Source organism: Petromyzon marinus, unplaced genomic scaffold (assembly GCF_048934315.1).
Source record: "Petromyzon marinus isolate PM22_M1 ecotype Great Lakes invasive population unplaced genomic scaffold, UKy_Petmar_22M1.pri1.0 PM_Scaffold_17, whole genome shotgun sequence".
Lineage (NCBI taxonomy): Eukaryota > Metazoa > Chordata > Hyperoartia > Petromyzontiformes > Petromyzontidae > Petromyzon > Petromyzon marinus.
Window position 1 is genome coordinate 360,685 of NW_027423135.1, and position 14,219 is coordinate 374,903.

The 14,219-nt window shown below is 50.8% G+C and overlaps 1 protein-coding gene across 2 annotated transcripts in view; it reads left to right on the forward strand.

The window, feature by feature from the left end:
* The window catches only part of POLA1 (DNA polymerase alpha 1, catalytic subunit), a 110,998-nt gene extending 96,912 nt beyond the window's left edge, over positions 1-14,086 (forward strand). For both annotated transcript variants that reach the window (XM_076063645.1, XM_032978612.2), the window contains 3 exons: positions 5,711-5,827; positions 6,875-6,962; positions 11,079-14,086. In XM_076063645.1, coding sequence (XP_075919760.1) covers positions 5,711-5,827; positions 6,875-6,962; positions 11,079-11,218 — 345 coding nt within the window. In that variant the 3' untranslated portion in view covers positions 11,219-14,086. The remainder of the gene's footprint in view (positions 1-5,710; positions 5,828-6,874; positions 6,963-11,078) is intronic.
* The last annotated feature ends 133 nt before the right edge of the window (positions 14,087-14,219 follow it).

Sequence of the window (14,219 nt, forward strand, 5' to 3'; positions counted from 1 at the left end):
CTCGCCACGCCACCCACGCCACCCACGCCACCCTCGCCACCCTCGCCACCCTCGCCACCCTCGCCACCCTCGCCACGCCACCCACGCCACCCACGCCACCCTCGCCACCCTCGCCACGCCACCCACGCCACCCTCGCTACCCTCGCCACGCTCGCCACCCTCACCACGCCACCCTCACCACCCTCGCCACCCTCGCCACGCCACCCACGCCACCCTCGCCACCCTCGCCACGCACACGCCACTTCACGATCCCAATATTAATTTTGGCCGCAGCAGGAATCCGATGAGCTGTGAAGCTCTTTTTGCGTCGGAACGTCTCAGCAGCAGACACGACGCTGTAGAACTTTCCTAACGAGCACCCGCTAACGACTAAACGCTTAACGACGGGCCCTCCGTAGAGCCCAATGTGTAGTGTTTCGTGTAGTGTATAGTAGTGTAGTGTATAGTGTATTGTAGTGTATAGTGTAGTGTATAGTAGTGTATTGTAGTGTATAGTAGTGTAGTGTATAGTAGTGTAGTGTGTTGTAGTGTATAGTGTAGTGTATTGTAGTGTAGTGTATAGTAGTGTAGTGTATAGTGTAGTGTATAGTGTCTTGTAGTGTATAGAGTGTAGTGTATAGTAGTGTAGTGTGTAGTGTATTGTAGTGTATAGTGTATTGTAGTGTAGTGTATTGTAGCGTATAATAGTGTAGTGTATAGTGTATTGTAGTGTATTGTAGTGTAGTGTATAGTAGTGTAGTGTATAGTAGTGTAGTGTATAGTAGTGTAGTGTATAGTAGTATAGTGTATTGTAGTGTAGTGTATAGTAGTGTAGTGTGTAGTATATTGTAGTGTATAGTGTAGTGTATTGTAGTGTAGTGTAGAGTGTATTGTAGCGTATAGTAGTGTAGTGTATAGTAGTGTATAGTGTAGTGTATTGTAGTGTAGTGTAGAGTGTATTGTAGCATATAGTAGTGTAGTGTAGAGTGTATTGTAGCATATAGTAGTGTAGTGTATAGTAGTGTATTGTTGTGTTGTGTAGTGTATAGTGTAGTGTATTGTAGTGTGTAGTAGTGTAGTGTATAGTAGTGTAGTGTATAGCAGTGTAGTGTATAGTAATGTAGTTATAGTAGTGTAGTGTATAGTAGTGTATAGTGTAGTGTATAATAGTGTATAGTGTAGTGTATAGTAGTGAAGTGTATAGTGTAGTGTAGTTATAGTAGTGTAGTGTATAGTAGTGTATAGTGTAGTGTATAGTAGTGTATAGTGTAGTGTATAGTAGTGAAGTGTATAGTGTAGTGTAGTTATAGTAGTGTAGTGTATAGTAGTGTATAGTGTAGTGTATAGTAGTGAAGTGTATAGTGTAGTGTAGTTATAGTAGTGTAGTGTATAGTAGTGTAGTGTATAGTGTAGTGTATCGTAGACGGCCTCTGTAGAGCCCAATGTGTAGTGTATAGTAGTGTAGTGTATAGTGTAGTTATAGTAGTGTAGTGTATAGTAGCGTAGTGTATAGTAGTGTATAGTGTAGTGTATAGTAGTGAAGTGTATAGTGTAGTGTAGTTATAGTAGTGTAGTGTATAGTAGTGTATAGTGTAGTGTATAGTAGTGAAGTGTATAGTGTAGTGTAGTTATAGTAGTGTAGTGTATAGTAGTGTAGTGTATAGTGTAGTGTATCGTAGACGGCCTCTGTAGAGCCCAATGTGTAGTGTATAGTAGTGTAGTGTATAGTGTAGTTATAGTAGTGTAGTGTATAGTAGCGTAGTGTATAGTGTAGTGTATAGTGTAGTGTATAGTAGTGTAGTGTATAGTGTAGTGTATCGTAGATGGGCCTCTGTAGAGCCCAATGTGTTTGCCTACCGACCATTCCCCTGTTAACAATGGGCCATTGTAGGTACAGTAAATGTTCATTAATGCATTAACCTTGTTTATTTTAATATTATGTGTTTATAACGTATCTTTATCTATGAATATCCATTGTTTGAATCTCATAAAGTAAATTTTTTTGGCTGACAAAGGGGGGTAACTTTCGATGCTATCGTAACGAATTAAGGCTTTTAACAGGTATTTCCTACCCTCGCTTAACGAGTTTAACACGTAGGCCTTCGCGACCAATATCATCCATGATAGAGGCTTTTTGGGTTAGATCGCTGAAATATATAAATGTTGTGTCGTTAAAACCCGCCACCACCCGACACAGCCAACTAGTAAGGGTTGTCACGTAAACAGAACGTGCCCAATTCGCCACTAGTACAGCACTAGTGTGTAGTGTAGTGTACTAGTACAGCACTAGTGTTTAGTGTAGTGTTTAGTGTAGTATACTAGTACAGCACTAGTGTGTAGTGTATAGTGTAGTATACTAGTACAGCACTAGTGTGTAGTGTATAGTGTAGTATACTAGTACAGCACTAGTGTATAGTGTAGTGTATAGTGTAGTATACTAGTACAGCACTAGTGTGTAGTGTGTAGTGTAGTATACTAGTACAGCACTAGTGTATAGTGTAGTGTATAGTGTAGTATACTAGTACAGCACTAGTGTATAGTGTAGTGTGTAGTGTAGTATACTAGTACAGCACTAGTGTAGTGTGTAGTGTACTAGTACAGCACTAGTGTATAGTGTAGAATACTAGTACAGCACTAGTTTATAGTGTATAGTGTAGTATACTAGTACAGTACTAGTGTATAGTGTAGTGTATAGTGTAGAATACTAGTACAGCACTAGTGTTTAGTGTAGTGTATAGTGTAGTATACTAGTACAGTACTAGTGTATAGTGTAGTGTATAGTGTAGTATACTAGTACAGCACTAGTGTATAGTGTAGTGTATAGTGTAGTATACTAGTACAGCACTAGTGTATAGTGTAGTGTATAGTGTAGTATACTAGTACAGCACTAGTGTATAGTGTAGTGTATAGTGTAGTATACTAGTACAGCACTAGTGTATAGTGTAGAATACTAGTACAGCACTAGTGTGTAGTGTATAGTGTAGTATACTAGTACAGTACTAGTGTATAGTGTAGAATACTAGTACAGCACTAGTGTTTAGTGTAGTGTATAGTGTAGAATACTAGTACAGCACTAGTGTGTAGTGTAGTGTATAGTGTAGTATACTAGTACAGTACTAGTGTTTAGTGTAGTGTATAGTGTAGAATACTAGTACAGCACTAGTGTGTAGTGTATAGTGTAGTATACTAGTACAGCACTAGTGTATAGTGTAGTGTATAGTGTAGAATACTAGTACAGCACTAGTGTGTAGTGTAGTGTATAGTGTAGTATACTATTACAGCACTAGTGTTTAGTGTAGTGTATAGTGTAGAATACTAGTACAGCACTAGTGTGTAGTGTAGTGTATAGTGTAGTATACTAGTACAGCACTAGTATATAGTGTAGTGTATAGTGTAGTGTATAGTGTAGTATACTAGTACAGCACTAGTGTATAGTGTAGTATAATAGTACAGCACTAGTGTGTAGTGTAGTATATAGTGTAGTGTATAGTGTAGTATACTAGTACAGCACTAGTATATAGTGTAGTATATAGTGTAGTGTATAGTGTAGTATACTAGTACAGCACTAGTGTGTAGTGTAGTGTATAGTGTAATATACTAGTACAGCACTAGTGTATAGTGTAGTATACTAGTACAGCACTAGTGTGCAGTGTAGTGTGTAGTGCAGTATACTAGTACAGCACTAGTGTGTAGTGTAGTGTATAGTGTAGTATACTAGTACAGCACTAGTGTATAGTGTAGTGTATAGTGTAATATAATAGTACAGTACTAGTGTATAGTGTAGTGTATAGTGTAGTGTATAGTGTAGTGTATAGCGTAGTATACTAGTACAGCACTAGTGTGTAGTGTAGTGTATAGCGTAGTATACTAGTACAGCACTAACCGGTTGTGTGTTGGAGAGCCAAGCCACAACATTTACAATCTGAGTGCGACATTTCACCAGTAATTGCAACCAGCTTCATCAGGCGACAGACAGATTTGTGGAGAAGTCGACCGGTTTTGTTCTGCACTCTTGCTCAAAGTGGGGGGGGGGGGGTGGGATTACTGAGTCTACGTACATTATGGATGCACATTATTATGCGAGCCCTATGATCTTGTCCTGTCCATTGTAACAAAATCGGCGTACCAACGGAAATCCCTATTGAAGCACACTGCACTTTGTAGGCACGCATTTAAACAATGTACAGGGTATTCTTAGTTTTTTCGGTAAAGTCACGTTGAAGAGAAACAACAAAATAATAAAATATATATAAAACAATACAAAAATTATCACGACGTTTCGACCATAACTCAAACGGTCGTCTTCAGGTGTGTTGGTTCGCATAAATTTGAAGACGACCGTTTGAGTTATGGTCGAAACGTCGTGAGAATTTTTTTATTGTTTTATATATATTTTATTATTTTGTTGTTTCTCTTCAACGTGGTGACTTTACCGAAAAAACTAAGAATATGAATTACTGCAGTCACGAAAGCTTTAAATCAAAATTGAATGTACAGGGTGTTTAAAAAGATGGACCCCAATTTCAAAGCGGTGTATTTCACGATGGGAACACGTTACAATTACGCGAAAATTTACAAACGGTTTAATGAGTTGTCAAGTTTCACCAAGCATTTTATAAATGCTCCATCTGCCCTCCACCCGCTGTACGGACGACATCGAGACGATAGTTGAATTCGTCCCAAACGCCTCTCAAAGTGTCTTGAAAGTGTCTTGAAAGTGTCCACCGAAGTCACCGCTGCCGTGATTCTGTATTTGAGGTCGTCCCGATGAGTCGCTAATGGTGGCACAAAAACGCCACGGTCTTCTGTGCCGCCGTGCTCACTGACATTGGCGGATCGATGCCAAAACGCCGCTGAAACGCGATTACGGATTCGGTCTTGCTGAACCGCAGAACGCAAAACGCCCCTTAAGGGGGTCACACCGTCTCGCGAATGACTGAGGCTAGGGGCTGTTTGTGCGCCGGGAGAGGCATCGAGCGGTAATTATTTAAAACTCTATGCCCCGCCCTTTCAAGTGGTGAGCGTTTCATTCATAGGCGGTTCGTGGTTGCAGAGATACAGCGATTTCAAACTCGGGTCCATCTTTTTGAAACACCCTGTATCTTTTTGATGATGATGATTCGCTTCCACGCAGCACTAAGGCGGTAGCTATCGGAACGGTTACAATTATTTCTATTTCCTTCAGATTTCGATAGATTCTCTCATTATTAGTCTTGGCCAGTGGTGGCTGGCTTTGCACGGTTTCGCTTAACGACCGAATCGAATGAAATTAAACCATCCCCATCCTGCCAGGCGAAGCCCACTTGAGGTGTGAACTTGTAGGTGCTGCTACCCGCCAACAGCACTCGACCCCCAACAGTCTGTTACAGGCTACACGGGGGGAAGATCTTTGTCTTTGCTTCAGAGGAGAGGTGGTTAGCGCTACGAACCCGGCGACCCGGGTTCAATTCCCGCTTTGCGGTCAACGCCGGCGACGATTATCTGAACCGGGCCTCGGGCCTCCCCTGGGCCGACTCAGCCCCAAATGAGTTACCTGGTGTAGCGGTGGTGGTGTAGTAAACATCGCCACTGGGGGAGACAAAGGCGGCCGGGCGTGGTGCCGGCCACCCACCAACCTCGTGCGCCGTGCCGGCCTTCGTAGCTGCTCCTCGCGAACAGCACTTGCCCCCCAACAGCCTGTCAAGGCTATATATGGGTGGGGGGGGGGTCTTTGTGTGCGTGTATGCGTCAGGGCTGGCTGCTGTGCGAGGACATGGCCTGTCGCAACCGCACGCGACGCCTGCCACTCACCTTCACCCAGCACGGACCGGTGTGCCCCGCTTGCCGCAGGGGGGTGCTCAGGGCTGAGGTGCGGCGCTCGCACGCACACGCACGTACACGCACGTACACGCACGCACGCACGCGCACGCACGCATGTACACGCACGCACACGCACGCACGTACACGCACGTACACGCACACGCACGCACACGTACACGCACGCACACGCACGTACACGCACGTACACGCACACGCACGCACACGTACACGCACGCACACGCACGTACACGCACGTACACGCACGCACGTACACGCACGCACACGCACACAACAACAACCGCCATTCGCCACTAAGTGGCGGTGACGTCACCACGACGCTTGTGCCAGGCCATGTGCACCTTGAGGCTACCACGTGAAGTGTCGGAACGCCCGCTGGCAGGAGGTCACGGGGCAGACCCAGCAGGTGCCACGGGTCGACTGACTGAGATGATTGGCAGATGCACCACCACCTGTGCCAGGCTAGGTGCAGGAGGTCACGGGACAGACCCAGCAGGTGCCATGAGTTGACTGAGATGACTGGCAGATGCAGCACCAGCTGTACCCCCCCTGCTGTGCCAGGCTAGGTGCAGGAGATCACGATGACAGACCCAGCAGGTGCCATGGGTCGACCTACTGAGATGACTGGCAGATGCAGCACCAGCTGTGCCCCCTACTGTGCCAGGCTAGGTGCAGGAGATCACAGGACAGACCCAGCAGGTGCCATGGGTTGACTGAGATGACTACTGTGAGATGCACCACCAGCTGTACCCCCCTACTGTGCCAGGCTAGGTGCAGGAGATCACAGGACAGACCCAGCAGGTGCCATGGGTTGGCTGAGATGACTACCGTGAGATGCACCACCAGCTGTACCCCCCTACTGTGCCAGGCTAGGTGCAGGTAGATCACGGGGACAGACCCAAACCACCCGAGTTCGATTCCCGCTCAGGGCCAGGTCCTGGGACCCGCCCCCTAGGTCGACTCCGCCTTAAATGGGCACGTGGTTTTGGACACCACGTGCCCCCGTGAGCCGTGCCGGCCTTTGTGGGTGCTGCTAAGGCTACACGGCGGGTGGGTGGATCTTCGTTTGCATTTGCAGTACACAGAGAAGATGCTGTACACCCAACTGTGCTTCTACCAACACCTCTTTGACTGGGACTGCAAGTCTCTCACCGAGGTTGAAAAGAGTGAGTTCCCTTCCCGCGATGACACGCGCACACACACACACACACACCCCTAAAAACACACGTACACAGCCTTGCACACGTAGTGTACACACACACACACGTACACAGCCTTACACACGTACACAGCCTTACACACGTAGTGTACACACACACACGTACACAGCCTTACACACGTAGTGTACACACACACACACGTACACAGCCTTACACACGTAGTGTACACACACACACGTACACAGCCTTACACACGTACACAGCCTTACACACGTAGTGTACACACACACACGTACACAGCCTTACACACGTAGTGTAAACACACACACACGTACACAGCCTTACACACGTACACAGCCTTACACACGTAGTGTACACACACACACGTACACAGCCTTACACACGTAGTGTACACACACACACGTACACAGCCTTACACACATAGTGTACACACACACGTAAACAGCCTTACACACGTACACAGCCTTACACACGTAGTGTACACACACACACGTACACAGCCTTACACACGTAGTGTAAACACACACACACGTACACAGCCTTACACACGTACACAGCCTTACACACGTAGTGTACACACACACACGTACACAGCCTTACACACGTAGTGTACACACACACACGTACACAGCCTTACACACATAGTGTACACACACACATACACAGCCTTACACACGTACACAGCCTTACACACGTAGTGTACACACACACACGTACACAGCCTTACACACGTACACAGCCTTACACACGTAGTGTACACACACACATACACAGCCTTACACACGTAGTGTACACACACACACGTACACAGCCTTACACACGTAGTGTACACACACACGTTCACAGCCTTACACACACACACACACGTACACAGCCTTACACACGTACACAGCCTTACACACGTACATAGCCTTACACACGTAGTGTACACACACACGTACACAGCCTTACACACGTAGTGTACACACACGTACACAGCCTTACACACATAGTGTACACACACACGTAAACAGCCTTACACACGTACACAGCCTTACACACGTAGTGTAAACACACACACACACGTACACAGCCTTACACACGTACACAGCCTTACACACGTAGTGTACACACACACACGTACACAGCCTTACACACGTAGTGTAAACACACACACACACGTACACAGCCTTACACACGTACACAGCCTTACACACATAGTGTACACACACACACGTACACAGCCTTACACACGTAGTGTACACACACACACGTACACAGCCTTACACACATAGTGTACACACACACGTACACAGCCTTACACACGTACACAGCCTTACACACGTAGTGTACACACACACACGTACACAGCCTTACACACGTACACAGCCTTACACACGTAGTGTACACACACACATACACAGCCTTACACACGTAGTGTACACACACACACGTACACAGCCTTACACACGTAGTGTACACACACACGTTCACAGCCTTACACACGTTCACAGCCTTACACACACACACACACGTACACAGCCTTACACACGTACACAGCCTTACACACGTAGTGTACACACACGTACACACACACGTACACACGTACACACGTGTGTGCAATTGTTTGTGGTGCCGGCTCCTTGCCGCTGCTGCTGCTACCACCGCTGCTGCTACCACTGCTGCTGCTACCGCCGCTGCTGCTGCTACCGCCGCTGCTGCTGCTACCGCCGCTGCTGCTACCACCGCTGCTGCTACCACCGCTGCTGCTGCTACCACCCCTGCTGCTGCTGCTACCGCCGCTGCTGCTTGCTGCTACCACCGCTGCTGCTACCACCGCTGCTGCTGCTACCACTGCTGCTGCTACCGCCGCTGCTGCTGCTACCGCTGCTGCTGCTGTTACCGCTGCTGCTGCTACCGCCGCCTTCCCTGCTCCGTCTATGGTTCCTCCTCAGCGGTCGCGAGAGACGCAACTTGCGCGTTGCCGACGCAGGACGAAACTGAGCACGCGATGGCGACGCTGTGTGTTGAGTCTATGGGTGACAGTGTTGAGTCTATGGGCAGTGCTGAGTCTATGGTGCAGTGCTGAGTCTATGGTGCAGTGTTGAGTCTATGGTGCAGTGCTAAGTCTATGGTGCAGTGCTGAGTCTATGGTACAGTGCTGAGTCTATGGTGCAGTGCTGAGTCTATGGTGCAGTGCTGAGTCTATGGTGCAGTGTTGAGTCTATGGTGCAGTGTTGAGTCTATGGTGCAGTGCTGAGTCTATGGTGCAGTGCTGAGTCTATGGTGCAGTGCTGAGTCTATGGTGCAGTGCTGAGTCTATGGTGCAGTGTTGAGTCTATGGTGCAGTGTTGAGTCTATGGTGCAGTGCTGAGTCTATGGTGCAGTGTTGAGTCTATTGTGCAGTGCTGAGTCTATTGTGCAGTGTTGAGTCTATGGTGCAGTGTTGAGTCTATGGTGCAGTGTTGAGTCTATGGTGCAGTGCTGAGTCTATGGTGCAGTGTTGAGTCTATGGTGCAGTGCTGAGTCTATGGTGCAGTGCTGAGTCTATGGTGCAGTGCTGAGTCTATGGGTGACAGTGTTGAGTCTATGGGTGATAGTGCTGAGTCTATGGTGCAGTGTTGAGTCTATGGTGCAGTGTTGAGTCTATGGTGCAGTGTTGAGTCTATGGTGCAGTGCTGAGTCTATGGTGCAGTGTTGAGTCTATGGTGCAGTGCTGAGTCTATGGTGCAGTGCTGAGTCTATGGTGCAGTGCTGAGTCTATGGTGCAGTGCTGAGTCTATGGTGCAGTGTTGAGTCTATGGTGCAGTGTTGAGTCTATGGTGCAGTGCTGATTCTATGGTGCAGTGTTGAGTCTATGGTGCAGTGCTGAGTCTATGGTGCAGTGTTGAGTCTATGGTGCAGCGCTGAGTCTATGGTGCAGTGCTGAGTCTATGGGTGACAGTGCTGAGTCTATGGTGCAGTGTTGTGTCTATGGTGCAGTGTTGAGTCTATGGTGCAGTGTTGAGTCTATGGTGCAGTGTTGAGTCTATGGGTGACAGTGTTGAGTCTATGGGTAGTGCTGAGTCTATGGGTGACAGTGCTGAGTCTATGGTGCAGTGCTGAGTCTGGTGCAGTGTTGTGTCTATGGTGCAGTGTTGAGTCTATGGTGCAGTGTTGTGTCTATGGTGCAGTGTTGAGTCTATGGTGCAGTGTTGAGTCTATGGTGCAGTGTTGAGTCTATGGGTGACAGTGTTGAGTCTATGGGTAGTGCTGAGTCTATGGGTGACAGTGCTGAGTCTATGGTGCAGTGCTGAGTCTGGTGCAGTGTTGTGTCTATGGTGCAGTGTTGAGTCTATGGTGCAGTGTTGTGTCTATGGTGCAGTGTTGAGTCTATGGTGCAGTGCTGAGTCTATGGTGCAGTGTTGAGTCTATGGTGCAGTGTTGAGTCTATGGTGCAGTACTGAGTCTATGGTGCAGTGCTGAGTCTATGGTGCAGTGCTGAGTCTATGGTGCAGTGTTGAGTCTATGGGTGACAGTGTTGAGTCTATGGTGCAGTGCTGAGTCTATGGTGCAGTGTTGAGTCTATGGGTGACAGTGCTGAGTCTATGGGTGACAGTGCTGAGTCTATGGGCAGTGCTGAGTCTATGGTGCAGTGTTGAGTCTATGGGTGACAGTGTTGAGTCTATGGGTGACAGTGTTGAGTCTATGGTGCAGTGTTGAGTCTATGGTGTAGTGCTGAGTCTATGGTGCAGTGTTGAATCTATGGTGCAGTGTTGAGTGTATGGTGCAGTGTTGAGTCTATGGTGCAGTGTTGAGTCTATGGTGCAGTGCTGAGTCTATTGTGCAGTGTTGAGTCTATGGTGCAGTGCTGAGTCTACGGGTGACAGTGTTGAGTCTATGGGTGACAGTGCTGAGCCTATGGTGCAGTGTTGTGTCTATGGGTGACAGTGTTGAGTCTATGGGTGACAGTGCTGAGCCTATGGTGCAGTGTTGTGTCTATGGGTGACAGTGTTGAGTCTATGGGTGACAGTGTTGAGTCGATGGGTGACAGTGTTGAGTGTACGTACGTTGAACAACTTTTGCACCGTACGTCAGCCAACCGTGCTAATCGGAGGTGCGACCGTGCGTGAGCCATTGCAGAAACCCTCAAGAACCGCAAGTGGCTGGAGGTGCAGAAGGGCTACGGCGTGCTGCACGAGGCGGCGAAAGCCGCTGTGAGCCTCAGCGCCTACTCACTCGTTGACCTGGGATCACTCTTCCGCAGCCTCGTGTCCTTGTGACCTCCCCACGGCAGCCACTCTCCTGCCTCTCTCTCGCCTCTCTCTCTCCCACCTCCTTATCCCTCCCCCACCTCCCTCTCCCACCTCCCTCCCCCACCTCCCTCACCTCCCTCCCTCCCTCTCCCACCTCCCTCCCTCCCTCACCTCCCTCTCCCACCTCCCTCACCTCCCTCCCTCCCTCACCTCCCTCCCTCCCTCTCCCACCTCCCTCCCTCTCCCACCTCCCTCCCTCCCTCACCTCCCTCCCTCCCTCACCTCCCTCCCTCACCTCCCTCCCTCACCTCCCTCTCCCACCTCCCTCACCTCCCTCCCTCCCTCACCTCCCTCCCTCACCTCCCTCCCCTCCCTCACCTCCCTCCCTCACCTCCCTCTCCCACCTCCCTCCCTCCCTCACCTCCCTCCCTCCCTCCCTCCCTCCCTCACTCACCTCCCTATCCCTCCCCCACCTCCCTATCCCCCCCCCACCTCCCTCTCCCACCCCCACCTCACCTCCCTCCCCCACCTCCTTACCCCTCCCCCCCCCACCTCCACGCAGCGACAATTCCGCAGCTCAACTTGAGAGTGTTTTTTTTCGCGGTGCCCTGTCGGCTTGCTCGTGAGGCGGCGACTTGCGGACAGCACCAGAGGCGTCCCGCGCGCGGCTGAGATCAAGTTGGGATCTTTCAAGAACCGGGGGGGAAATAGATTTTATTATTACAGCGGCGTTTTCAAGTGCTGGTGTGAGCGTGGTGTAGCGGTAGTGTAGCGGTAGTGTAGCGGTAGTGTAGTGGTAGTGTAGCGGTAGTGTAGCGGTAGTGTAGCGGTAGCGTAGCGGTAGTGTAGCGGTAGCGTAGCGGTGGCGTAGCGGTAGTGTAGCGGTAGCGTAGCGGTAGCGTAGCGGTAGCGTAGCGGTAGCGTAGCGGTAGCGTAGCGGTAGCGGTGCGGTAGTGTAGCGGTAGTGTAGCGGTAGTGTAGCGGTAGTGGTGCGGTAGTGTAGCGGTAGCGTAGCGGTAGCGTAGCGGTAGCGTAGCGGTAGCGTAGCGGTAGCGTAGCGGTAGCGTAGCGGTAGCGTAGCGGTAGTGGTGCGGTAGTGTAGCGGTAGTGTAGCTGTAGTGTAGCGGTAGTGTAGCGGTAGTGTAGCGGTAGTGTAGCGGTAGTGGAGCGGTAGTGGAGCGGTAGTGTAGCGGTAGTGTAGCGGTAGTGGAGCGGTGGTGTAGCGGTAGTGTAGCGGTAGTGGAGCGGTAGTGGAGCGGTAGTGTAGCTGTAGTGTAGCGGTAGTGTAGCGGTAGTGTAGCTGTAGTGTAGCGGTGGTGTAGCGGTGGTGTAGCGGTACTGTAGCGGTAGTGGAGCGGTAGTGGAGCGGTAGTGGAGCGGTAGTGTAGCGGTAGTGTAGCTGTAGTGTAGCGGTAGTGTAGCGGTAGTGTAGCGGTAGTGTAGCGGTAGTGTAGCGGTAGCGTAGCGGTAGCGTAGCGGTAGCGTAGCGGTGGCGTAGCGGTAGCGGAGCGGTGGCGGAGCGGTAGCGGAGCGGTAGCGTAGCGGTAGCGTAGCGGTAGCGTAGCGGTAGCGGAGCGGTGGCGGAGCGGTAGCGGAGCGGTAGCGTAGCGGTAGCGTAGCGGTAGCGTAGCGGTGGCGTAGCGGTAGCGGAGCGGTGGCGGAGCGGTAGCGGAGCGGTAGCGTAGCGGTAGCGTAGCGGTAGCGTAGCGGTAGCGGAGCGGTAGCGGAGCGGTAGCGTAGCGGTAGCGGAGCGGTAGCGTAGCGGTAGCGTAGCGTAGCGGTAGCGTAGCGTAGCGGTAGCGTAGCGGTAGCGTAGCGGTAGCGTAGCGGTAGCGTAGCGGTAGCGGAGCGGTAGCGTAGCGGTAGCGTAGCGGTAGCGGAGCGGTAGCGGAGCGGTAGCGTAGCGGTAGCGGAGCGGTAGCGTAGCGGTAGCGTAGCGGTAGCGGAGCGGTAGCGTAGCGGTAGCGTAGCGGTAGCGTAGCGGTAGCGTAGTGTAGCGGTAGCGTAGCGTAGCGGTAGCGTAGCGGTAGCGTAGCGGTAGCGTAGCGGTAGCGGAGCGGTAGCGTAGCGGTAGCGTAGCGGTAGCGGAGCGGTAGCGTAGCGGTAGCGTAGCGGTAGCGTAGCGTAGCGGTAGCGTAGCGTAGCGGTAGCGTAGCGGTAGCGTAGCGGTAGCGTAGCGGTAGCGGAGCGGTGGCGTAGCGGTGGCGTAGCGGTAGTGGTGCGGTAGTGTAGCGGTAGCGGAGCGGTAGCGTAGCGGTAGTGTAGCGGTAGCGGTGCGGTAGCGTAGCGGTAGCGTAGCGGTAGCGTAGCGGTAGCGTAGCGGTAGCGGAGCGGTAGCGGAGCGGTAGCGGTGCGGTAGCGGTGCGGTAGCGTAGCGGTAGCGTAGCGGTAGCGTAGCGGTAGCGGAGCGGTAGCGTAGCGGTAGCGGAGCGGTAGCGGAGCGGTAGCGGAGCGGTAGCGGTGCGGTAGCGTAGCGGTAGCGTAGCGGTAGCGTAGCGGTAGCGTAGCGGTAGTGTAGCGGTAGTGTAGCGGTCAGCGCGCCTCCGTACGAAACCGGCGACCCGAGTTCGAATTCCTACCTGTGGCCAAAATCTGTCGCTAATGCCCGCACAGGTCCTTGGGGAACTCCCCTGGTGTAGCGGTGATGTAGTAAACATTCACACACTGGGGAGACAAAGGCGGCCGGGCGTGGTGCTGGCCACCCACCCCCCCGTCCTGTGCTGTGCTGTGCCGGTAGCCTTCGTAGGTGCTCCTCGCTATAACAGCACTTGCCACCACCAGCAGTCTGTTAAGGCTTTAGGGGGGAGGATCTGTGTGTTTGTGTGTGTGTGTGGATTATAAGATAATTAATTAGATGCAACGGGTCATTTTGTAATAAAGTTCTTTCACCCTCAATGGTGGTAACGTCTTGTGTCTGTGAAGCTGGCTGGGTGTATGGGAGGATGGCTGAGTGTATGGGTAGCTGGGTGTATGGGTGGCTGGCTGGGTGTATGGGTGGCTGGCTGAGTGTATGGGTGGCTGGCTGAGT